This window comes from Carassius auratus, chromosome 42, assembly GCF_003368295.1.
Source record: "Carassius auratus strain Wakin chromosome 42, ASM336829v1, whole genome shotgun sequence".
NCBI lineage: Eukaryota > Metazoa > Chordata > Actinopteri > Cypriniformes > Cyprinidae > Carassius > Carassius auratus.
In genome coordinates, this window is record NC_039284.1 from 13863929 (window position 1) to 13891213 (window position 27285).

The 27285-nt window shown below is 37.0% G+C and overlaps 1 protein-coding gene across 3 annotated transcripts; it reads right to left on the minus strand.

Annotated features, from left to right (window-relative positions):
* Nucleotides 1–113: 113 nt before the first annotated feature.
* LOC113060754 (integral membrane protein GPR137B-like) lies at nucleotides 114–27080 on the minus strand. Of its 3 annotated transcripts, XM_026229918.1 has the most exons (8): nucleotides 26480–27076; nucleotides 14560–14609; nucleotides 13094–13322; nucleotides 12741–12890; nucleotides 2914–3039; nucleotides 2544–2668; nucleotides 1720–1977; nucleotides 114–1689 (listed from the first exon to the last, which is right to left on the minus strand). In XM_026229918.1, exons 1-7 carry the CDS (start codon nucleotides 26885–26887, stop codon nucleotides 1749–1751), a joined length of 1317 nt encoding a protein of 438 aa, XP_026085703.1. In that variant the 5' UTR covers nucleotides 26888–27076; the 3' UTR covers nucleotides 114–1689; nucleotides 1720–1748. The 3 variants fall into 3 exon arrangements, with proteins under 3 accessions (XP_026085703.1, XP_026085704.1, XP_026085702.1); XM_026229919.1 differs by having other exon boundaries at nucleotides 114–1974; nucleotides 26480–27080; XM_026229917.1 differs by having other exon boundaries at nucleotides 114–1977; nucleotides 26480–27075.
* Between the last annotated feature and the right edge of the window lie 205 nt (nucleotides 27081–27285).

Below are 27285 nucleotides of genomic sequence, written 5' to 3' on the forward strand. Positions count from 1 at the left end.
CACTGGATTTTTTAAAACTTTCTATTTTTACTTCTATTGCCATCTGCAATAAACAAAATTTTCTTAGAATAAATCACGCCAAATGACCTAGACCCTGGTATAAACAAAACTTGTTTTTAAAACAATGCAATAAAACTTTATTTTTTTTATTGGTAGTGCTTGTGTACATTTTTTATTAACTATGAACATGGGTAAACAAGTTACATTCATTGGCCTCGAACAAAAAAAAAACAAAGGCTTTACTTGCTCTTTTGCAAGCTGATATGACAAATTTCACAGTAACATTTTTCAGACTTACATTTATAAATTAATAAAGATAAAAAGAAACCAACCAACTCAAACACAAAGCCCCATCTCATCTGTAGTTTTTCAGGAAATTAACCTAATCGGCATTCAATCAAATGCATAACATTTCCATCAATTAATGCTCTAGTTCTCTCATAACTGAAAAACTTTGCTACACATCAGCTGGCAGAAAGCAAGGAAATAAGACATGAGGCTGATCTGATGTCCAAATCAACTAAAATCATCCACTTTTTCCATACAGAGTAAATAAAACCCAGTAAGACGCAATGTAAAACTCATTTTAAAAATAAATCCAATAATAGAGCAGGTGCATATGGAGTTTCAACCCTACAGCTGCCCATTCATCATATTTACACCACAACTGATGATAGCTTCAGCCGAATGATTGCTGATATATTGTACACAGCTTATAACATAAGGAGCAGCAAATTAGCGAATAATAAGCTTATTTGTTTTGCTAAAACACAATTACTTTTTTAGGAAGATGGAAAGGAACGTTTCATTAAAGCTGGATATGTTGATCAATTGCTGACCAGTCATGCTCCTGAAATACAATTATACAGGAATGATGATATAAAGCTCATGAAACATGTTCAATCCAAACATTCATTTTGTGCAACATGTTTTCAGCTAGGAAAATCATACGATGGCACCATTTCAGGCATCCCTGGAGAACGATATTCTAGATTTGGACTACTGATATATGCAGGTAAATTCCCCCACGAGCCCACAATGTCCTTCAAAAGCCAAGTACCAAAATATCAGTGGACGTAAGTAGAGTTAGTCTTCCTAGTCACACATTTGAGTCGTTGGTTCTGGGATTGTAGGAACCGGATGTCTCTCTGTCTTTGGGAAGCGTTAAAATGTACTACCTTGGTTTTAAGCACAGGCTCTTTGGCAATGTATTAAAAACGTTAAAGGAATTCAAGAAAGAGTCATGTGAATGTCAGTGCACGACGGATCCAGAATGCTATTTCACTTGGTCGTCTCAGATGCACAAGGAGGTTGTGCTCTTTCTCCAAAACGATGGAATATAAAAGACGTACTCTCCAAAAACAGAAAAACCTCGCCACCAACAAATCAACACATTCTGGCCTACAACTATTCCAACTGATCCAAACATATCACACAGGCCCACAATAAGTGCAAAAAGCACATCCCAACTCACAGAGGGGAGTCCATGTGCTGAAGGCTCCTAGGAGCTCATTGTGCCAATATTGGGTGATTAGATGGATGTTTTTTTTTTTAGAAATGAGAGCATTGGAAAAGTTGGTCCATTTGGTCCAAACAAACCTTCCCCCATCACCTTCGTATGGTCCCATTCATTTCTTTCCGTTTTAATGTGGGCAGATGAACTGACTGAGGGCCAAGACGACCATAAAGCATTGCTCAATGGTGTCCTGGCTGAGTCACACCTCAGACTAGATCAATCCACTTCTGCATTAGTTCGGAGGGGTGGAGTAGTGTGTCTGGGAGCTTGAGTAGTAGTTCTGGGGGGTGGAGTAGTAATTGTGGTGTTGGTTGGTCTGAATATTGCCGTAGGAAAAGAGAAGAGGGGCGGTTGATGTTTGGGGGCCGTTCAGCAGGTGAGGGATCGCTGTTAGGCTGCTGTTCCTCTGGATCGAGCCATACCAACCTGGGCCCGTCTGCGGTGTGGATGACAAGATACTGCTGGAAAACAGAACCTTAAGACTTAGAGATATAATTAACTTATGTATCAATCATGCTATTTAAAGGGATAGTTCACAAAAAAACATCTTTTGTTTTTATCTGAAGAAAAATGTCATACAAGTTTGGAAAGACAAAAGGTAGATCATTTGTAAATTAACTATTCCTTTAAAAACGTATTTTTCAGTCATGTCACTCAGCGGCCATCTTTGAAACGCCTCTCTGAATGGGGAAACATCAAATTCTCCAAAACTGTTCACTAAGCTCAGAATAAAATGTAATATTTGAAATCTCCAAAGAAATAGGACAACAACAGTGTCCAGCAGCAACGGGAACTTCTAACAACAGTGACGTGATGGCTTTACCGATTAGCGATTGGCTCTTTCATTCAGAAGGCGGGGCTTCCTGTGATTGAGCGGCCATATTAAGCGTTGCATTTTATCCCATTCAAAACTATATGAGTGACATTTCTTGGGTATTCTATAGTCTTTGCTATAAGGTTATGTAACTTTCTTATATAAAAGTCTGCGAGTAAACACTCCTGTTTTAAAATGTGAGTACACACACACCTGCATCTTTCCCCTCGGGAAGTTGTGTTTCTAGACAGATCATCATCACTATCATAGCGGCGTGGGTTGTCAAAGAAATACGCTCTGGAACTAAAGCTGTGACTGTTGATCATGCCACCCGGTGTCTGTGGAAACAACATATACAAAATATAAATAAGATCATATGACTGGACCACCACAGACAGGCAAAACCGTGACTAACACAGCAGCATGGGGTGTTGTTTTCAGTGAGTAATTAATTCTATCTGACAGGAAAACAACTCTCCGCTGGGGCTTAAAAAGCCGATCGCTGGCTCTCATCATTGAGTAAGTGTCCAGCTGTGATATTGATGGACAGATTTAGAGAAGTGAGACAGGATTAGACTTTCACCAGGTTCTGATTGGGCCGCTGCACTCTGAAGAACACCACTACCAGACTGGTGGGCAGCAACTCCCAGAAGAACAGGATGATCCCAAAGACCACATAGGCTTCCCCATTGATCTTCTCTGCATCCGCCTGGAGACACAAACACAACACAAGACTAAATTAACATTGAGAACTTTGCACTTCTGAGAATATTGATGTATCGGTTCACTGTAAAGGCCACCTTAGTCAGAGTAGACTGCAGAGCTGTTATTGTTATCACAAAATTAGAAATACTGCCATGGCAACTTATTGAAATAACAGTAAAAAAAAAAAAAAAAAACTGAAATAAATATAAATGTAAGCATAAAAGAAGATTTTAAATAATAATAATAAAGAAATGCTAATATATAAATACTACAGAAATATCACTGTAATAATGTTGAAAACAGCAGAGTAGAATTTTTTCAAGATTCTTTGATGAATCGAAAGTTCAGAAGAGCAGCATTTATCTGAAACAGAAATCTTTTGTAACAAATATCTTTATCATCTCTTTTGATCAATTTAAAGCATCCTTGCTAAATAAAAGTATTCATTTCTATAAATCCTAAAATATACTGACTCCAAGCTTTTGAATGGTATAGTGTATAATGTTACAACAGCTTTTTATTTCAGATAAATGGTGATCTTTGGATCTTTATATTAAATCAAAAAATCCTGAATTAAAAAAAATAATAATAATAACAAAAAATCTGCAAATCAGAGTATTAAGAATGATTTCTGAAGGATCACGTGACACTGAAGAATGGAGTAATTATGCTAAAAAAATCTGCTTTGAAAGGACAGGAAAAAAATTACATTTTAAAATATATTCAAATAGAAAGCAGTTATTTTAAATAGTAAAAATATTTCACAATATTACTGCTTTTGCTGTAGTTTGGATCAAATAAATACAGGATTGTGAGCAGAAAAGAAGTAAAAAAAAAAAAAAATTATATATATATATATATATATATATATATATATATATATATATATATATATATATATATATATATATATATATACACACACACACACACACACACACACACACACACACACACACACACACATATATATTATTTTTTTCGTTTGTTTAAAAATTGTGCAACTCTATAAACAACCACAGCTAACCTGGTGCTTTTCAGTTTTTTCCTCAAATCATGCAGCCACAGAAGAGAATACCCCTTAAAATGATCCCTACTATAGAAACACTGAATAGTGCAACAAGACAAAGATAGTAGCCTACAACAAACAAAAGCACAAAACACAATGCAAATGAATATCCGCAAAAATGCAGACAATGCAGGTTAAGAAAGGATGTAACCAATCCCTGAATTAAAAGCATCATCAAAACAGCGAGAAACAAATCCTCACAACAGCTTTACATGAGACAAAGTAGCTTTATGAAGAATAAGCAAGCAGACGGCCACCCAAATATCCGCAGCTGAGTCAGAGAAGCAGGCAGGCCGATCCGGGGAACCTGCTTCCTGTCGGCCCGTCTCAGAGGTGAACCCAAACTAGGTCACCACCAGGCAGCCAGCCAGCCATCCTTTCTGCACAGCAGCCTTGCCCGGGCTATTTATAGCAAAACAAAGACCTTTCCCCAACAGAGCCCATATCTGACTAAATCCCCTCAAATGGATTGTTTCTGTGGAGCACGGCACAAAGCAGCGTAATCCATGTTGAAGTACTTTATTTTGAATGAATGAAGCCGTCAACATCTCTTTTTATAGAGCATTTGTTAATATGCAGCAAATGGCATAATCACTAATTCATCACACACACAACGGCAAAGCTCTTGAAGGATACAGTACTAAATCAAGGAAGAAATAAATTAGCAACTACGAAAATGAGAAGAATAAATACATAATGGGTTCATGTATCTCGCTGCATCCAGCGCAGACGGAATCGCAGATTATAATGGGTTCTGTTGTTTATGGTTGAGTTGCGTCGATCATGTCCGGTGTAAAAACAGGGTATAATTAGGAAAGAGCTTCAGATCGCGTCAGTGAAACACTGTTTGTTTGCTTTAATATGGATTTATATGTAAACAAGACAATATGATGCAGGCTTTTCAGAGAGACTGAAAGTAAAAGATGATGCAGTGCGGAGTCTGACTATTTGGATCTGACCGTAATGTTGCAACACATAAGTGTGAGTAAATGTGTTTTTACTACTATTGCATATTGCATTTGAAATGAGTATGTTGTAGAAAAATTTATATTTTACTCTTACTTTTTTACTTTCTTAGACATTTTGTGGGTTTTCATATATTTTTGTTTTTCCTTTTGATTTAACTTGTGTTTCTCTCTCATTATGTATGTTTGTCACCTGAAATGCAACGAAGACATCACACAGTAAAACAAAGAGCCTTTGAAGTCTTTAGTGTGGGCAATTTACTCAGGAAAGATCAGAGGGGTTATCCATAAATAAAGACCTTTGACCTCACGGGTGTGAAGATAATAAAAGCCCAGGGGGTTAGGAGTACCATTGTGTTTTCTGAAAGAGTTAGTTTTGGTTTACGGGGTTAAGTGGAAATTTACAGAGAAGGAGCCCTGTAAGGAGTGGGGGTGATAACAGTATAATAAGGCTGTCTGTTTTCAGTGTGATTCGGGTCTGTTGTGTTTCAGGGTAGCTGCTGAAACAGTGAACGCACCTCTTTAAGGAAAATAAACTTCTTTCCTTAAATATAATTTGATTCCTTGTCTCTTACACTGAGATGCTATTTGTTTGTAATTGTTTTTGCCACAACAATTTGGTGTCAGAAGTGGGATCTCACAGTGGTTTCTTCTGGTCCTGAGCGGATTTGACGAAGTGATCATCTCAGAGCACCAGGCTCTGGTCTTACCTCGAAAATTGAGAGAGAAGAGCCAAAACTGCTTTCAGGGCCAGAAGTGACTCAGATGAGATCAGAAAGAACCCGGTGGCAGTAAAAGCATCTCAGGTAAGAGACTGTAAATTGTTTATTTTGAGTGGTGTAATTCGACATGACTGTGTGTGAACCATAGTGGCTGACCATCGCTTTGGTGCAAGCAAAGAAGGTTTTCAAGAGGCAAATTGTAACATGGGGCAGAGGTTTTCAAGAGGCAAATTTTATGCCGAAAACTAGAAGCTTTAATTCAATTTTATGCCGAAAACTAGCTTGTAGGTGGACGGAAGAGCCACAGCGAGCAGAGAACGTTTTCAAGAGGCAAATTGTAACAATGGTGCAGAGGTTTTCAAGAGGCAAATTGTCAATTTTATGCCGAAAACTAGAAGCTTTAATTCAATTTTATGCCGAAAACTAGCTTGTACCATAGTGGCTGACCATCGCTTTGGTGCGAGCAGAGAAGGTTTTCAAGAGGCAAAATTGTAACACGGGCAGAGAAGGTTTTCAAGAGGCAAATTGTAAATTTTATGCCGAAAACTAGAAGCTTTAATCAATTTTATGCCGAAAACTTGCTTGTAGGTGGACGGAAGAGCCACAGCTGATTAGGTGAACTAGAATGATTCAATCGAGTGAAGATTTTGAGTAAGCTTAATTTACAGAGCATTTTTTGCTAACCTTGCCGATTTGAGGTGACAAAATCGGATCTGTTGAAGACGTTTAACAGATTATAGACGTGCGTCGAAGGAAATCCAGAAGAGATTGAAGTCAGCCAACATGGGATCACCAAACAGTAAGCTAGCAAAATTTTATACACCAGTTTTCGGTCAAATGAAAAAGAATTATGGACATAAGTGCATGTTAGACATGGAAAAGCTGATCAAATATAATGAATTCCCTGAAGAAGGGAAATTAAGTAAAGTAAGACTGAATGTGTTGAGAGAGGCAGTTGAAAAAAAAAAAAAAAAAGAAAGAAACAGAATGGTTGTTGTATGTGTTCGTCACGTGTGTAAAGGATGTACTCAGACTATAGGTTGTTGGTTAAAAATAGGCTGAAAGTCGAGAACGTAAGCAAATGCAGAAAGAATTGGCATGTATGGGTGAAATGAAAAAGATGGAAGAGAATGTGTGTGAGAAAACAGCTCCACCGGAGCAAAATGCTACTAATGAAAAGTGTGTTTGTGTTTTCCAATATGCACCCGAGATCGGGTCAGCACCGCCGGCTTCTAAACATCACTACCCTGTGGCAGAGCTGACAGCCCTGAAACTGGACCATGATCTCAACTGCTCTCCGTTCCAAAGACCAGCAACAAATTCAGCAGGAGTTGCGGCGAGAGGAGCGCGAGCAGCGGCAGACACAACAGTGCACATGACGGAGAAAAGGACATCTTCGGAAACACATCTGAAACTGTTTCCAGCACAACTGATTCAGAAAGGCCAAGCACCAGCAGGCCGAGAGTGAAAAGTGGACAGATCAGCGTCACAGCTCCGAAAGACACAGCGCCGATAACATAAGAGCTCTGATGGTCAAAGTTGCGGGCCCAGATGGGCCAATTTTGTTTGTTTGTTTGTTTGTTTGTTTGTTTTGTTTTTAGAGCTTGGACAATGATATGAGAGACCTGATGGCACATCTCATGTTACCAGATCCGCAGGATGCGAGCGAAAGGTTTGCGAAAGAACAGCTTTTACTGTGCCAAGAGTCCAGCCCGACTTCAGAAGAACTGAGACGGATGCTGGGTGTGAAAATGGGTCCAGCGAACTGGCATAAGATGAACAGAAAACGGGCAACAACGGACGTGAGACGTGTGCACACAGACTGAGAACCATGCAAGCAACAAACCATACAGGAAAGAAGTGGAAAACTTCACTAACGCAGTAAGCGCAGAATTTCCTCCGCGTGTGGACACTGAAAAGATTAAAAAGAAGGAGAGCAGGATGGAGATGGTCCAGTTCGAGGAGGTCAGTGACTGACTACGAGAAAGGGAAGTGAACATTTATTTCTAACACGCAAAACACGCACAAACACAAACACATACACTGATTTACTGTCTGCTATCTGCAATGAAGAATCTGCTTGCAAATCTTTGTGTGTTTGGAAAAAATGTTGTGAATGATGAAAGTTTGAGCAGTGTTTCTGAAGAATGTTTAAAAACTGTACAAAACCACAGGGTTTTTCTCAAATGCCAAAATACCCAATAATAGTAGAGGGAGTAATAATTAACTTTTAAGTCGATTCCGGAGAGTGCCAGAGCACTTTACGACCATGTGACTTGCCATGTGTGCCGAAAATGACAGGAAAAGTGTATGAAAGCACTTCGGCTTCAGGCCATTTGATCCATCATCTGATGGCCAGAGATTTAATGTGTGAATTAAATTTGACTCTCTGTGCTGATTCCTATGGCATTAGCATTGAGGAAGTACCACAAAAAACATGTTCTAAATTTGAGCCGCAGTGGGCTTACGAATGGTAGATAAAAGAAGTTGATTGGGCAGAGATGATTTTGAAATTGGCTAAAGTTTGAACAACACCAATCAACACAGAGTTTATGAAGCCTGATAAAATGCATTGCACGTCACATGTCGTAGTTGAGTGAGACTCAGAGTATGGAGAAACTTGGTTTAATGGTGTGGAGAATGAAAGTGTGAAATTTGACAAGATCTCATGGATAGAGAATGTGTGTTTGCTTTCTGTGAGTTTGAATGAACAACAATTGCAGTGTTATTTAATGACAGAAGAGAGTGTTCCCTACCTATTTGTGTTGAATGTCATAAAGCAGCAGTGGAAAGATTTAGGGCTTTTTTGTGAAAAAGTGCCTACAGGCCACAGACTGGGTTGAAGTTGATAAAGACATAGCACAGAGCAAAAGTGTTGGAGCATTTAAATCAAACTGTGATTTTGATGTGCAGGTTTTTGAGAACTGTTCTTTTGTGAAGAATGATGTGTGTAAAAAAAAAAAAAAAAAAAAAAAAAAAAAAAAACTTAGAAGAAATTGGGATGGGGGCTATTTCTGCCTCAGATGTTTATATTTCTTTGGCAGAAATACCATCAAACTGTGACTCTGTGACTCTCCTGAAGCATCTTGAGCAGGGGGGCACAAGGTTAGTCTTTTAAAGCTGCAGTTTGTGAAACAGGAAGTAGCCTTCCTGGGACAAGTGATCAAACCAAATAGCAAAGCACTGTCTGAGAAATGGGTACGGGCCATAAAAGAGGTCCCAAAACCAGTTACAAAGAAACTGATGCTGTCATTTTTTTGGGGGATGTGTACTTACTGCAGAATATTCATCCCTAATTATGCCATTTTTGAGCAGCCTTTACAAGCCCTAACGACAGGGAAAAGGCTGAGGTCATGTGACAGACTTGTCTGGACAAGCGAGGCTAAGGAAGCATTTGATAACATGAAAGTGCTATGGCTCCAACATAAGGCCTTCCTATCATAAACCGCTCGCTTGTACAGATGGTTGATGAAAAGAATGGTTTTATGTCTTCTGTTCTCTTGCAGACTCATGGTGACAGACTGCGACCTGTGGCCTATTTTTCAGCGAAACTTGATGCTGTATCTGCAGGACTTCCACACTGCCTGGGAGCAGTGGCAGCGGCCAAGCTGGCTGTGATGGCCTCAAGAGAATTTGTAGGCTACTCTGATTTGACTTTAATGGTTCCACACGCAGTATCCATGATTTTGCAAGAATAGAGAACGTCACATTTGTCTACAGCCCGATGGCTGAGGTATCATACAATTTTGTTGGACATGCCAAACATAACTGTAAAACGATGCACAACTTTGAATCCTGCCACCCTTCTGCCCACACAGGAGGATGGTGAGGAACATCACTGTTGTCTGTCAGCACTCGAACAGGTGTGCACACCACGTCCAGACCTTTAAGACATACCGCTTGATAATTGTGACAATGTCCTCTTTGTGGATGGGTCTGCCTCGAAAGATCCACAAACAGGGCAGAATAAAGTGGGTTATGCTGTAACGACTGAATTTGAAACTCTGAAATCTGACAAATTACCATCACACTATTCTGTGCAGGCAGCAGAACTGGTTGCATTGACCGAAGTGTGTAAACTGACAGCAGATAAATGCGTGACGATATACACAGACTAGCGATACACTTTTGGGGTCACGCATGACTTTAGTGCTTTGTGGAAGCACAGAAAATTATTGAAATCAGAAGGGAGGCCGATACTAAACGCGTCTCTGGTATTGGACCTGCCCGAGGCTATTCTATTGCCAGACAAAATTGCGATTTTTAAGTGCGCAGCGCATACTAATGATAAAAGTTTCACCTCAACAGGAAATGCTAGAGCTGATATGGCTGAGGATCAGAATGAAGATAATAGTAAAAGAGCCACTTGCGCACAAGTTGACATTAATCTTTACATTTCTCCTTGTTTACAGAGCATGCAGTCTTTTTCCACAGGAGCTGAGAAAAAACAACTGGAAGGCATCAGGCTGTTTATAGCGTGTGGAGATCCGTTGTTGGAACGCCCTGTTTTCCCAAACATTTCTTTTTTAAACATTATGCTAAGTTGACACATGGGTTAGACCATGTATCAAAAGGGGGAATGATTGCACAGATGAAAGAATTGTGGTTTACCAAGGGCTTTCTCAATATTCGCTGATACTTTAAAAAAAAAAAAAAAAAAGGATGTTACATGACAATGAGAAAGAGAGTCAAAACAAATTTGAGGACATTCTAAATTCTCTTTGGTAGACCACCATTCATGGGAATAGAAGGGGAAAAAATGCAGGGTTCCATCAACGGATGTGTCTGAAAACTAAATGTTGAATTACTGCAAAGAAATGTCTTGTCTGTTATCCAACAGTTGTGTGCAGGTGAAAGCTGCCCAGAGGAAGGTTGCTGAGATGTTTCTGCCAAAGATCAGGCCGGGGGATTACGTGGTAATTCGTGACCTGAGGAGGAAGAACTGGAGGGCGAAACGGTGGCGAGGGCCATTCCAAGTTTTGCCGAGAACACACACGGCGGTGAAGGTCTGAGGGAGAGAGCTTCGTGTGTGCACGCCAGCCACTGCAGGAGAGTTCGCCCATATCAGAAGGGCAACAGGAGGAGGAGCCTCAGCAATAACAACAACAAGTTCAACAATAAGCCTCAAGATTGAGCCCAAACACCAAGTGCAAGAGCAAGGTCACTCAAGAGGAGTGATAAGGCCGGTGAGCAGAGTAAAGCCATCTGTACAGCCACAACCAGAGACAGTGCAAAGAGCTGCAATCACTAGACAAGATAGATCGCTCAAGACCGTGGTACCCATTCAGACTGCCAGGAATGTGTGGACTTTGTAAGACTACATTCAATTTGACTTTGCAACATAATTGAACCCATGAGAGAGGCTGTAAGAGAACCCGAGCGGACTGACAACCTGTGGGCCGGGTGGGTTTATGTCTTTGTGGGGAGGATGGATGTACTGGATAATTCAAACTGTTCTGCCAATTGTAGTGATAGGAATTCTGATCATGTTTTGTTTGCAATGAATTATGAGATGCATTTCCAGCTTAGTACAGAGTTAAGTCAGGGCTGGGACGCCCATACAAGCAGTAAAACTGACCACTTATCCAACAGATAGTGAACACAAATGTGATGATTATGAGAGTGACGAGAGTGATGACATTTACACAGAAATGTGAAGATTGATCAGGTATACGAAAGTCAGACTTGAGGAGTATAACTGTGATGAAATGACTTGAAACAATTATAATAATTTACGTTTTCGATATTATAGTCATGTATGAGTTTGCACAGAATTAAAAACAAGCGAGTTTTTAAGTTATTATAATCAAAACTAATGTTAAATAATCCAAATCGTTTATCAGAGAATGATAAAGAGGAGGAATTGTTGTAGAAAAATTTATATTTTACTCTTACTTTTTTACTTTCTTAGACATTTTGTGGGTTTTCATATATTTTTGTTTTTCCTTTTGATTTAACTTGTGTTTCTCTCTCATTATGTATGTTTGTCACCTGAAATGCAACGAAGACATCACACAGTAAAACAAAGAGCCTTTGAAGTCTTTAGTGTGGGCAATTTACTCAGGAAAGATCAGAGGGGTTATCCATAAATAAAGACCTTTGACCTCACGGGTGTGAAGATAATAAAAGCCCAGGGGGTTAGGAGTACCATTGTGTTTTCTGAAAGAGTTAGTTTTGGTTTACGGGGTTAAGTGGAAATTTACAGAGAAGGAGCCCTGTAAGGAGTGGGGGTGATAACAGTATAATAAGGCTGTCTGTTTTCAGTGTGATTCGGGTCTGTTGTGTTTCAGGGTAGCTGCTGAAACAGTGAACGCACCTCTTTAAGGAAAATAAACTTCTTTCCTTAAATATAATTTGATTCCTTGTCTCTTACACTGAGATGCTATTTGTTTGTAATTGTTTTTGCCACAACAAGTATTTACACGTTTTAACCCAAATGACCCATGTTGTTTTTAGAGCACATCACAGCAGCGTCCATCTGCTGTTTTAATATGCAAAACTGTTAGCCAATCACAGCAGTAGGCATTTACTTGCGAGTCTTGAATGTGCCCCACCTATAAAAATAGACTCAAAAGCCTATTATTTTAAAATTATGATAGTTTTTAATGTTATGTCATACTAACATTATAAATGAACCTCAGAGAACATTATAAAATAATTTTAAAATGCAGTTCATAACTCCTTTAATATTTACTACTTAATACCTAATATCTTTTTGAAAACCATTATATGTATAGATTCTTTTCAGTTTTCTTTTATAAATAGAAAGTTGAAAACAACAATTTATTTCAAATAAAATCAATTGGAACTTTTTAAATCTTCGCAAGTCTGTCTTTTGATCAATTTAAAGTATCATTGCTAAATAAAAATATTAATTATTTAAAACAAAAACTCTTTAAAATATACTTATAATTAACAAATAACAATATATAGAGTTATGTTGAATTACCTGGTCAGATACATTGTACCAGCCATAATTAAACGGGCTGGGCCGATCTTCAGGAGAAAGAGCCACCACAACCAGGTTATAACAGGCTCTGGATGTGTAGAGGAGGATAACTGCCGCCCCAATGGCCGTGGCCTGGCATACTGATGTCCCCTGGATCACAATCACAAAGATCACCACATTTAGACAGAAGAGCAAGTGCTTTTTCAACACCACTCAAAACAATTACTTATTATTGCAGTGTCTGAAACCACTGAAAATAATACAGAAAACAATCCGCTGCACTGTTGTTTTCTGAATCCCAATGAAACATGAAGCAAAAATCTCCAAATCCAACCGCAGCCCTATTCACTTACCTTTGACTCCAGGTAGACGTTGGCAGAAGACATTTTAGCGATCTTGAAGATGCAGATGGCAAGTGAGATCGCACAGAGCACAAAGAGGCTGTCGTTAACCAGAACTCGTGCCAGGACGGCATCCTTCACCTGACTCTCATCCGCATCACCCTGAACCAGCATGGCACACGTCACATTCACCACCAGGAAAAAAACACTGGCCAGCAGAAATCCTAGACGCAGGGGCACCCTATCAAGAGTGGAGAGAATAATTTTTTTAGAGAAGAATAAATAAATGAGATGAAAGAGTCATGAGTGAATTATGTGTGAACAACTTAAACATCTATATTTTATAATATATAATATAATTTTTTCTGTTGAAGAAAATCAAGCTCTGTCCCATAATACTTCATGCTCAGTTTAACAATCTGAATAATAGATGAAAGCTCAAAGACAATGAACTGATGATGAGCACAGTCAAGCAGTAGCTTAGCTCTGTCTGGGCCATGTCTCAATCCTCTCCTCTGCCCCCTTCCCCCTCCGTTCCACCACATGCCCTCCTCCCACTCATCCCGACTCAGACAGGATCTCCAATCTCCAAGCTTTTCACTCGGCATCAGACTCTAATAACCTGATCAAAGCCCGTATTTGTACAGAGTGATGCTCCAAAAAAAAAAAAAAAAAAAAAAAACGAACACGTCTGTAATAAGTTGGCTCAAACTTCTTTCGTCTTTTGATATTTCAACCAAAACAAAAATTCGAAATCCTCTTAAATTCACACGAAAATTCTCCCTCTAATGTTGTTCCAAAGCTGTATGATTTCTGTTCTTGTGTGGAACACAAAAGCAGACGAGTAAACGAGTACTAGGGCAGTCAAACTCCAAAAGACTCCAAAACACACACACAAAAATATTGACATAAAAGTACCACAAAAAAAAGTAGTTAAGACTTGTTCCAAATCTTCTGAGGCCATATGATACCTAGTCAAATATAGTGCAATGTGTCTTGATGTGCCATATTTGAACATGAAAAACAGAGTTGAGTGTTACAGGTGAGGGAAGAAGTAACGTCATCATATTTCAACCTTTTCCAATACTGCTATAACTTCCATGGTGCTTTATTGATATTTTTAAGCTTGACAGGCTCAGTATTCCTTCACTGTATGAAAAAGATCAGCATGAACAGTCTGCTAAAAAAAAAAAAAAGCATACAGGTTTAGAAAACATGTTAATTGTAAATTAAATCATTTTATTTTTAGTTGTACTAAAAGTATCTTTTAAATAAATGCAGCGTATAGACAGCTAAGTTTCATAGCTACAGTTTGCCTATTCTGCAAGAACCAAGAAAGAAAGAGTGAAAGTTGCACACGATTTCAGGGGTGACAAGAGTTTAGAGCACTTAAAATGTGAAGAAAGAGTATATTTCTCTCTATAAGCAACCACTTAATTCATTAACAGCACTGACAGCAAGGAAAGAAAATCTCTTACTTGTACTTGTTGAGCTCCGGGGAATACTTTGCTTTGGCTTTGAAAATCACCTGTGGGAGAGGACATAGAAAGGTTTTTATTACTTACAAACATGACCAGGGACACACTCTAGCATGGATCTTTGGTTATTTGAGCAGAGGTATTATCAGTACAGAAAAAAGTTGTTTTCAGCAGGAAACGTCTGCTATCTGAACTTCAAGCCTGTTCACAGGCCAAGTGATGACTAGCCTGTGCTAAGGCAAAGATAAGAATAACCAGGGACAAGGCTGTATCTCTGAGTTTGTTTGAACAGAAACATCTCCTGGTTAAACAAATTAACAACGTGAATGTTATTGGTTATACCCGAGTTATTGGTTATACCTGAGGTCTTTGCAACTCTAGCAAGCGCTACTACAGAGGCTTGCACAAACATCATTGATAAGTGTTCATGGACGTTTTTATTCTGGCCCTCATGTAGTTCACACAAACAACATCCATTAGCAGGTAATGTACACTCCAGCATATGCACTAACATTCAAAAGATAAGATTTTTAAGTAAATGATACTTTCCTAAAAGACCTGTTAAATTGATCAAAACATCCATTAGGTGAAGTACACCCTAGCATATAAACTACCATTCAAAATAAAAAAATAAAAAAAACTTTTTTAAAGAAAGTAATACTTTTATTCAGAAAAGATGCATTAAATTGACTGAAAGTGAAAATTCAGTTTTGCCATTATAGGAATAAATGTAATTTTTTTTAAATATACAAAACTAACTGGTTACCAGGTATTTTAAATTGTAATAATATTTACCCATGTTTGTTTTTACTGAACCGTGTAGCCTTGGTAGCATAAGAGATTTATTTAAAAGATATTAAAAGAATTGTACCAACCTCAAATTTCTAATTGATAGTATGAACACATGCACAACAGCATGACTTCAACATAATGATACTAGGCCACCAAGAGCCTTCTTTAGGCTCAGTCACATTAAACTCTGTACAATAAACCACAGCAGTAATCGGCAAAAACAGGAACACACCTGACCTGTAGCTTTCCGTTTGAGTTTCCCATGAAAGTTGGAAAATTAAATTAGACGAAAAAGGATCCATAATACATAAAAAAAAATCCCTACACTGAGTCTAAAGTCAAAAGTCAAAGTTTAGCCCTACTGTTTTTTTCAGTGATGACAATCCATGACATTATCAAAAACAAACCACGGTACCAAGCAAAACTAGTCAATACAGCTGCTGTTGCTAGTCAGGAGTTTCTTATAAAAAAACTATTTAACATCTTATTAACACATTAACAATTAATTTTAAATCATTTCAAAAGACTATGCTCAACTTGATGTCCTGGGGTGCATTTCCCAAAAGCATAGTTGCTAACTAAGTAAGCAACTTTGTTGGTTGCAATACAATTTCCCATTGCCAACCAACTAAGTTGCTAACAGGTTAGCAACTATGCTTTTGGGAAACGCACCCCTGATCACTTCTGTAATTTACAATCTACATTACTTTCTGAAAATCTCTTAAGAAAAATTCCATAATAAAATTTTTTGAATTGTGACAGAAAACATAAATACCATGAATGTAATGAACAGAACAGTGAAAAAAATCCAATAAGGCAAGGGATTATGGGAATTTCAATTTTTCATTTAAGAAACAACAATGAAAACTTACACTTCATGTCTACATTCCTGATGTAGGATTCCAGTCCTGTTCTTCTCTAGTTACATGGCTGAAGATATGCAATAAAACACTCAAAGATTGTAGACCATAATGAGAAGGTCAGAAAAAAAAAAATATGTAAAACCTTCAAAAGTTACGCCAAAAACCCATGTGCAAATTGATATAACACACAATAATTTCGTGTAAACCATTCATTTAACATTGTTACTGGCCTTAGTGCAAAACACAGCTTATTTATAGAAACCACGCAGAGATAAATAGGTACATTAGTTGATACTTGTGTTTTGTTGTGAATCGTGCGTGTTCATGTGTGCCATCCTCATGTGTATTCCTGTCAGCAGACACAGCGCTGACTCCACCGGGACATGGCACAGCATGATTCCAAGTTAAACAGAAGAAAGTCTCCAAAAATAAACACAGCAGACTGAACCTAGCGTTCGTCATCTCACGAGAGAGTAACACACTCAAGGGACCCATGTGGCCCCGAGCTCTGTTCTTTCACCGAGAGAAGGCAGCATTAAAAGCTCCTATCTATCTGCTCTCCGCTCCCCACCCCTTACAAGCAAAAACAAGGTCAGCACGCTCCACATTCAACACAGGTCAGATATGAAGAGAAAAACTTACTAAAAACTAGATTTTTACATTCTCTGAAAACATTAGTGCAAAAGTCACAAACAATGGCAGAATGCAAGGGTGTTATAAGTGGTTAAAAGGGATATTCTGGAAATGTGTAAGTTCAATTTTCAATGTAACAATATTTTTTTAATAATAATTATATAATAATTATTTAAAATAATAATAATTTTTCAATTATTTATAAAAAAATAAATAAATTGCATTTGCAAAATACAAACGGGAAAGTGAGAGAGCAAATAAATAAGGACAGGCCTGTATTCTGGGCAATGACAGGCATGTCTTGATTGGGATAAAATGTAAACTCGTGACTTTTATAAGCACTATGCTCACACAAACATGCCAGCTACTTTCAGCCAATCACAGAAAAGGACCAAAAAAAGACAAAAAAACAGACAGAAGTATTCTATGAGGGGTGATATGTAATAGTGTTGGGTGATGTGCTCCATAGTAATATTGTTCTATCATCATCCTGTGAGTTAACCGATACACAGTATTATCATGCTTGCCGCTGTCGCCTCTGGCTTGCTTCATTGGGGTCACTTCATCTACAGCGATATCATTGATTTGATTGCAAATAAATGCACAGACACTATTTAAACTGAACAGAGATGACATAACTGAATTCAATTATGAACTGCCTTGAACTATCATTTTGCATTATTGAGACACTGTTTTCCAAATGAATGTTGTTCAGTGCTTTGACGCAATGTATTTTGTTTAAAGCACTATATAAATAAAGGTGATTGATTGATGCTAATTTATTTAATTATTTACTTACTTACTTGGTTTCATAGCCTGAGAGTGAACCAACTCCAGGGTAATGCTAAAAGCAGCCTAGTGTAATATATTAACTAAATATCTAAAATATTTTTAATATGACTGAATTTGTATTTAATAACAATTTAATAGAAACATTGTAAGTAACTAATTATAATGCTCAAGTTTAATCAGTTATTCAAACAGCAGCTAAAATTACAGAAAATGAGCAAAGCAAATAACTGAGTTCAGTCTACTCTTATTAAACAAGAAATTTAGGGCAGATTGGACATTGCAGGTTTTAGTTAGTGTAAAACATGTCATTTCCTGTTGTCAGCAGGTGGCGCTATGTTTATAATGGAATACTGGCCTTTAGATTTACATTTTTTTTTTTTTTACATTTTTACATTTACATTTAGCTGAAGCTTTTATCTAAAGCGACTTTCAATTGCTATATATGTCAGAGCTCATGTGGAGCAACTAGGGGTTAAGTGTCTTGCTCAGGGACACATTGCTGCCACACAGTGGGTTCGAACCCGGGTTTCTCACACCAAAGTGTCTTATCCACTGTGCCAACACACCATGTGTCTTATCCACTGTGCCAACACACACCACAGATGTGTTCAGGCCAGGACTCAGGATGGACATTGTATGGCTGAGTTACAACAACTTCCTTTTTCATGTTGAAACACTGATATTTGTCAGGCCGCCACGGACACGTCCTTTAACGAAAACTCAAGATCTTCACAATTTAATATTGTAAAGGCCTTTTAGATTAGACTGACCAAATATAATCTTATTGTCATTTAATCTTTGACAGGACTATTTTACAGTGAAAAACATGCCACTTCCTGTTGCCAACAGGTGGTGAAACAACTATATCTGACTTACACTGATTAAATTTGGTTTTGAACACTTGAAAATGGCAAAAATGCCACAAAATGTAAAATAATGGACTTCATGTTGGGATTCAGATTTCGTTCCAAGAGACTTCTTTGTAGATATTGGTGCGATACATGTGCCTTCCAAATTTCATACATGTACGTGAAACGTAGCTTGAGGGGCACTTCATTGAATGTGTGTACTTCACTATCGAGCCATTTTGCAACACCCGCTTCTGAAACCTATATCAGGCGTAAATTTTCGCCAGTTCTGGTGCAAAGTTTTCGAGCATGTTTAGGCCCACACAAATGCAATTCATTTTGAATAACAATAATAATAATAATAATAATAATAAACAGAGCAATTCCAAGAGGGTCCTCACACAGTGGTGCTCAGGCCCTAATAATAATAATAATAATAATAATAATAATAATAATAATAATAATTATCCTGCTATTGTCAAAGACATCAGCCACAGGCGATATCTCTGACAATCAGTGATACACTATACTATTATCTATCGTCACAACCCTAATATGCAAGTCCTTTCTGTGATCCATATGCAGACATTTGTTTCAGTTCCTTAAATGTATTTTTTACCATGATACGTCCACATCACACTGAGTCATGCTGTTGAAAGTGCACAATGCTGCGGTTCAGTGTCATGAGACTTTGTAAAACTTAGCTTCTTCCTCTTTAACTGATGGTGTGAAGTGTTATTGCTATTCATGACACTTGAAAATTCATGCAAGATCTTTTATTCCATGATTAAATGAACTTTTCTTGATGTGATTACAGTCTACTTCAGTGTCTAATGACTTTTAATAAAACGTATTATAGCTATAAATCTGTTGTTTTCATATGAGGCTTTAAGACAAACTATTATATAACAGAAAATTAACCTAGCACGACTAATAGCTTGTCAATAATGTTATATCAATACTATTAATCTTTCTCATTTTATACATTTATTCATTTATGTCTTCATTTATTTATTAACAAATCCCATAAAGACATGTATTGATTTCAAAGAATGTAAACAGCGAAGAACATGAATATAAAAAAAAAAAAAGATTACTTTTCTTTACAAAATCCAAATAATCTCAGTCCATAAGAATCTGTAAAGAACCAGAGACACGGCTCTTGCTTATCCTGACAGCAGATCACATGCAACTGCTCAGTGCATATGACCGATTTACCAAACCAAAGAGAAGGAAAGCTTTCATCCGAATGGACACTGAGGCCTTCTGACATGTTTACATGGTTGAACTCTTCATTTCCTGTTTTCCTCCTTAATAATCAGAACACAGCCGAGCAAACACACACTTTCCCCTTCAGTGCCTCATGTCAAGAAGGCCCCGAGGAGGTCCAAAACCAATGATTCATCTACAGTACCTACACTGGGAAACACAACTGGAACACTTCCCTCTGGTCTGTTTAATACTTGTTTTTGTAGAAGATTGTTTTTGAAAGCCCTCACTTAACACATCTAAGAGATGGTGGTTCACATCCTGTGTGAGGTCAGAGAAGGTCAAACAGTAAAGACGCCAACAAACTCATGAAAACTTGTCGGGATGGTTAGGAGCCAACCAAACGATTCCATACAGTTCAACAATTTCTGAGAGTCGGGCCGGATAAGTTTTAATCATTCAAGGAAATAGTGGGTTTCTATGCTGCAACATGGAGCACTTTGAAAAATAACTAGCAGCATACAGATATTCAAAAGCTTCATTTGAGACATTTAGCAACAAGTTAATGTTCTGCTCTCAACATTAATGGCTGATTTCTTTGGTAAATCATATCTATGACATAAAAACTAAAAAGAAGATACAATTATGAGATTATGAATTAAAGCGTAATGAAATAAAAAGGCTAAATTGACAAAAAGGTGAAAAACATGAGATACTAAGTCACAATTATGACATGAACAAGTCAAAATACAAAAAAAAAATATTAAATTATGAAATGCCAAGTCATTGTTATGAGATTAAAAAAAAAAAACTAAATTGACAGAAACAGAGTAAAAATAAAGAGATAATATAAATTATATACAGTAGTCAACATTTTAAGTGGATCAAAACCTTTCATCAAAGCGGTCCTAAAACCAAAACAATACCCGTTCTTTTCATAGGACAACTTGGATGAACTTTCTGATCCACTCCAAATGTTGACTACTGTAATTATGACACATCGAAATTAAAACAAATGAGATGAAATTATGAGATACTAAATCATAACTATGAGATAAAGCAAAGTTGACAAAGACGATATTATGAGATACTAGGTCACTGTTATGAGATAAAAAGTCAAAACTGACAAAGAGATGAAATTACAAGATAGTAGTGAAGAAATAGATGAAACAGAATTAATATTATGACAAAGACAAAATTATAAGATAATTATCTTCTTTAAATTTTGGCTTCATCCAAGCCCAAAAGAGAAGTAAAACAAACTGTTTTTGGTAGCTTTAAATGTCAGAGCTAGCCTTTAAGTGGAAGCAAACTATGCTAACACTCACACGTCAAGCTACACAGGACAACAGGATTGAAAAACATTATTGATGAACAGTTTTCAGGTCAAGGCATGCCAACTTCATGCCCAAACTACAGGCTTTACCAACTCACACCCAATACCACAATGAAAACAGCACCAAAACACTGCCCTATTTTATGACCACTACTCTTAAGTCCAGGTAATAAAACAAAAACACTCTATAGTTTTAGTCGACAGTCTTAAAGAAATGTGTTTAGCATCCCTTGGGTTATTCATTCCCACTATCTGTTTGATTCTGATTAGCTTGCACTTATTCAACTGGGTAAGTGTATGTTTGGGGAGCAGAAATCATGTGAGTTTCTACACAAAGCCCAAGCCAAATGAGTCATACTTTACACGTCCATGACACAAATGCTTGTATAACATCTGTAGCCAGCAAACACAAACCTCCACAGGAATGTGAACAGGCAACTGAAGAGAAACATTAAGAAAAGTGTGAATAAACATGCTGTGCAAACTGAAATCATAAGGGTTATGCTTTCACATGATGTCATGCTAGCTTTATCAACACACAGCAAATAACAAATAAAAAGCCACTAGATAAACAGCACACTTAATACCACACAAAATCAAAATAGGAGTTTGTGGCTTACAGTTCTTAAATAGCTTTTAGGCTATTTATGACCCTGGACCACAAAACCAATCTTAAGTCGCTGGGGTATATTTTTAGCAATAGCGAAATAAACATTGTATGGGTCAAAATTATTGATTTTACTTTTATGCCAAAAATCATTAGTACATTAAGTAAAGATCATGTTCCCTGAAAATAATTTGTAAATTTCCTACTTTAAATATATCAAAACTTAATTTTTGATAAGTAATATGCATTGCTGGACCCTTTTTTTTTTTTTGGTTTTGTGGTCCAGCCAGGGTCAAATTTAATATATTAATATACTTTTAAATGTAATTTATTTTTTTATTTTTTTACATATTATTAATTTAGTAGACCCTATTTGAGGTAGGACTTTTTCAGAAAGTATGCATGAAATTAACCAAAAGTGACAGTAAACTATTTTACGTTGTTACAAAAAGATAATTTCAAATAATGTTTTTTTTAACTATTCAAAGAAACCTGAAAAAAAACTGCATCACAGTTTTAACTAAAAATATTAAGCAGTACAATCATAATACAAAATATTATGTCCAAATCAGCTTATAAGAATTATTTCTGAAGGATCATGTGACACTAAACTACATTAAAAAAAAATCTGTTATTTTAAATTCATTTAACAATGTTGATTTATTAAAAACAAAAAACTTCCCTTATACATTCATTGGTTAGCCATTCATAACCTATATATTTTTTAACATCTAAATACATTTATGTAAATAATAATGCATTATTTAGATTGTCTTAGAGGTACAGTAGCAAAAAAAAGTCTGTTTTGCCCTTAAGGAGAATGAGGGTGGTAAATGGTCATGTAAAAAAAATAAAATAATATATATATATATATATATATATATATATATATATATATATATATATATATATATATATATATATATATATATATATATATATATATATATATATATATATATGTGTGTGTATGTATGTATGTATGTATGTATGTATGTATATATATGTAAGTATTTTAGGTAAGAGACACTATGACTAACTAGTGGGCATCAGGGAAAAACACTGCAAAGAAATAAAGGGGGAGTACAACATGGCCCTTTAAGATAGTGACATAGTATACAAACCAAATTCAGCCCACTTATGTTGAGAGACAACAACTGTATTTACCAGAAACAAACAAGCGGCTAATTTAGGAAGCAGGAGGATTAAACCGCTGTTTTCCTTTAATGCTCTTGTGGACTGTCCTTGTTACCCACTTCTTCCCTTTACATGACAAGCAGGTCTACAGTACCTAGAGATCCCTGCCAAAGAAACGGTGGCCTAGTTACAGATTAACAACAGCCGTCCCAAACCTCTCCTGACACAACAGAACAACTGCTCAAATCATTAGCCCAAAACAAACTTCTCCAAGTCAGCTGTCAAAGATCAAACTGGGATTCATTCTAGTCAGGACCAGCCAATGAACATCTCAAACAGGTGCCTAAGTTTGTTAAACAAATTAGGAGGCACAATTCTGTCACTGATCCCGATCATGTGACCTAGCCTCAAATATGAGTTTGCAAAAGCACTGGAGGAGTGCACATGGCAGTGAAGAACATGTCATAATAATCTACACCACACTTGCATATCTATGGATGGTTTACAAGGACAAAGAGGGTGAGTGTGGAATAAGAAAACAACATTTCAGTGAGCTGTAATAGAACTGCGTAGGGGTGACGCCTCCATTTGCCTGACCATTATAAAGATTCCTCAGCAAACTAAATTAATAAGACTCTCCCGGCTGATATGACTGCAGAAACAAGCCATGAATCTGTGGTTTGACGTGTAAAATTTGAAGAAATGTCATGCCCAGCAACTTATATGGTCAGTTAGGTCTGACATTTGCAACATCAAGGACATGTAAAAACAGTTGGCATTAACAGTACACCTTATTATGTGTCTCCTTCACAAACAAGAGTTGCTGAAATTGTAATTTAAAAATTAATTGATCATCACTTTGCGGCCACCTCAAGACAGTGGAAGAACATATATGAAAACTGTGAAATGCAACAACACTTGTAAGGAATAAAATGCATTATTTACAGTGTTGCAATTTCAATTCCCTAATGAGCCTGGATTTTCTCTTTATTCTAGCTATAAAAACAACAGATAATGTGAGTTCCATCACAGATGTTTTTAAATTTGATGAATGAAAAAGGACAACAACAATATGTATATATTATATTTTTAAATATAAATTAATTTTTTATAGTATTTATATTTATTTATAATATTAATATACATTTATGCATCAGTACCTTATTACATAAACATACAGAATTATATTTTAATATATAATTATTATATTCCATGAAAATATTGATAATTACATATATACTTATTATTTCTAAATGTATTTTTATATATAATTTAAGTTTTATATATATATATATATATATATATATATATATATATATATATATATATATATACACACACACACACACACACACACACACACACACACCCACTTAATCAAATGTAGATTTGATTATGTCTGTATGTGTAATAAAATTATTACAAAATATATTGCATAGAAATATTACAATACATAACTTATTTATTTCTTATATAGTTAAAAATATTCAATTATTTATAAACATACCTCTTTTAAAATACGGCATATCATAATTTTTTTTTTTAAATAGTTATAAAATGCAATATTTCTGTGCCTATTTGCGTGTGCTTTTTTTCAGTAGATATATACATTTTACATAATGCTGCATTTCCCTTTTAAACTAAAAATGAACCAGATATATTACACAGCTAACCCGTTTCTGCAGCAACTAGCATGAAAGATCAATCGCTACATCCAGTTACCAAGGAAAATGAATGTGGGCCAAACAGCTGACTTGAAATAGTGGTCATTGGGTCATTACTGAGAGGACGGAGCACTATAATACAACACAGCGTTCTCAGCCACACAAATGACCCATAGGGGTACGGTACCCCACCGATGTGATTTTGTTATCGGCTGACATTTCGGAGAGTCGGGGTGCTCGACATCTTTGTCTGTGTGGTGGCTGCTCTCAGAACAGAATGCTGCACACCCCTTTTGTTGTGCCTGGAATAGTACAGGATTGAGCAGGGTGACGTAATGCTCTTGCAGCAGGTGCTCTGATTGGCTCGCACCTTCAAATGCCAACTCTTGCTGTTCAGGCAGTGTCGGTACGATGCCCACATCTCAAATAGCTACCCAGGAATACGCACAAACAAAGACCAGCTCTCTCAAGCAACCCTCTGCAACTTAATGTGGGTGTAAGGGGAAAGGCTGCAGACAGGCATAAATGGTGGTTGCATAAAACAAAGCTGTCAATAAATCTAACAGGGCTGCAGGGCCTGTCCGTCAGGTTTGATTGTGCCACGGCTTATGTGCTGACTACGGGAGAAATAAAATGCAAAATAAGCAAGGTTACATTAATATCAGAGCCAGTGTGCAGAACCGAACAGCAAGGGCAAAGCACACATTTGTTGAGTTTGGAGCAAGAATAATAATGAGAATATCATATACAATTTTGTTCCTGCAAAATATTTCACCATTACAGATATGGTGACATTCGACCAAAGTGAGACAAGAGCAAGCGAACATTATATAAACTACCCTCTAATTTGTTAGATATTTAAATTACTGTATATTAAAAGGAATAGTTCTTTCTTATGAGAAACAAAACGAAGAAGAAAAAAAAGAATTACACTTCTCTTTTTCATAAAAAGAAAATGAATGGTGACCAGGGCTTTCAAGCTCCCAAAATGATCATAAAACACAATAAAATCACCATAAAAGTATTTAATATAACTTGTATGTAGTTTAAAACATCTTATTAATGTTCACAAGTATGATTCATCAAAACATCATAAAAATAAAGTGCATATTCAAATTGCGAAGGATATTTGAGAGTACACAGCAGAGGAATTTGTTAAGTTTAAACGACTTAAATTTTGCATTTGTATTTATGCATTTGGGAGACACTTTGATCCAAAGTGACTGATAGTATACTTTGAATAGAATATATGTTACTTTACAAGCTACAGGAATAACAATTTTCATCAGTTTCTATCACAAAACCAACATATACTATCAAAAAACTTGAAATATAGAGCAAAATATTTGTACTGACTATTATTGTGTTACATTTATTGTACTTTTTGGAGCTTGACAGCCCCTGCTCACCATTTGCTTTCTCTGCAAGGAAAAGAGCAGCATGGATATACTTCTAAACATCTCTTTTTGTGGTCTACAGAATAAAGAAAAGAAAAGAGCATTTTTATAAAAATAACATCTCTAAAAAGCCTGTGTTGTGCTGTTCTCCAGTGCATAAGGTTTTGGAGAGGAGATGAACAATATTTCATCCCCTGCATGATGAGGTTCTGCATTCACAGACGGCCAAAACTTTACAAAGCGTGGAAGGATGGACCAAGAGTGGCAATAATGGACCTCATTCAGACTGTCCTGTGAATTGCACTGTTTTGGCCAAGCAGAGGAGCTGGAACTGATGACCTCCAGTTGTGCTCTTGTCCCAGTATCATAAACATGATCAATGTCTCTAAATGTCTTAAACAACATAGTTTGACTGTATGACAGTATGACGATGCTTTTAATCGCAATAACAGCACGAAGTTTCGAGTCAGTCACGTGAAGTAAACACATTTGGTGGGAGGGACCCACTTAGATGTGAGCTGCATGGAAATGGCAATCTAACAGCAACAGGATTCATGTTAGCCACCATAAACACGCGTTTTGATGTTGTGTAATACATTGTAAAACAAAAACAAATTAGGGAAACAGATAAGTGGGACTTACCTGAGCAAAATAAAGGTTGAGCAGACACAGGGTGAAGAACTGCAGGCAGACTGGAAAACAATACAGGAGCCAGAACGGCAAAGGCTGAAGCTGGTTGGCTTGAACAACATTTTTAAAGTAGAAAGAGAAGAGAGTCGTCCTCAGTGCCGACCAGAGTAAACACAGAAAGAGAAAAACACTCTGGTAGCTGAAGCGCTTGTGTCCGTAGTGCAGAATCAACCAGAGCTGCAGGTAAACAAACACGAAGAGCAGCGAATACAAAACCGTGTAGAGAACCGTGAGACCGAGCTGCACGGACGGCGGAACCGCAGCATGGATCAGTTCGGTGGAGGATGATGAGGAGGAGGAAGATGAGGATGAGTCCGTCCAAACACTGACACTGACCTGGTTTTCTAGTAAAAACAACATATCGACGGGATGCTCGCTATCACGTCGACTTATCCAAAACGTTTTCCTTTTCCATGAAACTTTTCATGCAGATGTTTTGAAATTAGGAGAAATTAAAAAACGTCAAACTTAATTACAAATGGCATATGAGCGGAAAATAAAAAACTACAGCATGCCCTTAACGGTTGTTGCATGGAATAAACTTCTTGGATGTTCAGAGGCAAGGTGTTGAAAACAAACAATTAAAAAACAGCATAGTCCCCCAATCTCTGCAAGGCAGCTCCCTCCGAGCTAAGTAAAACCAACTCTAGCGTTAGAAAAAGCGATCAGCTGTCTCTGGCCCCGCCTACTGACCAATGGAAAAGGTTAGAATCTGACGCAGCTATGTCGCCATGTTGGCTCTCAGCTGAATAGTACTT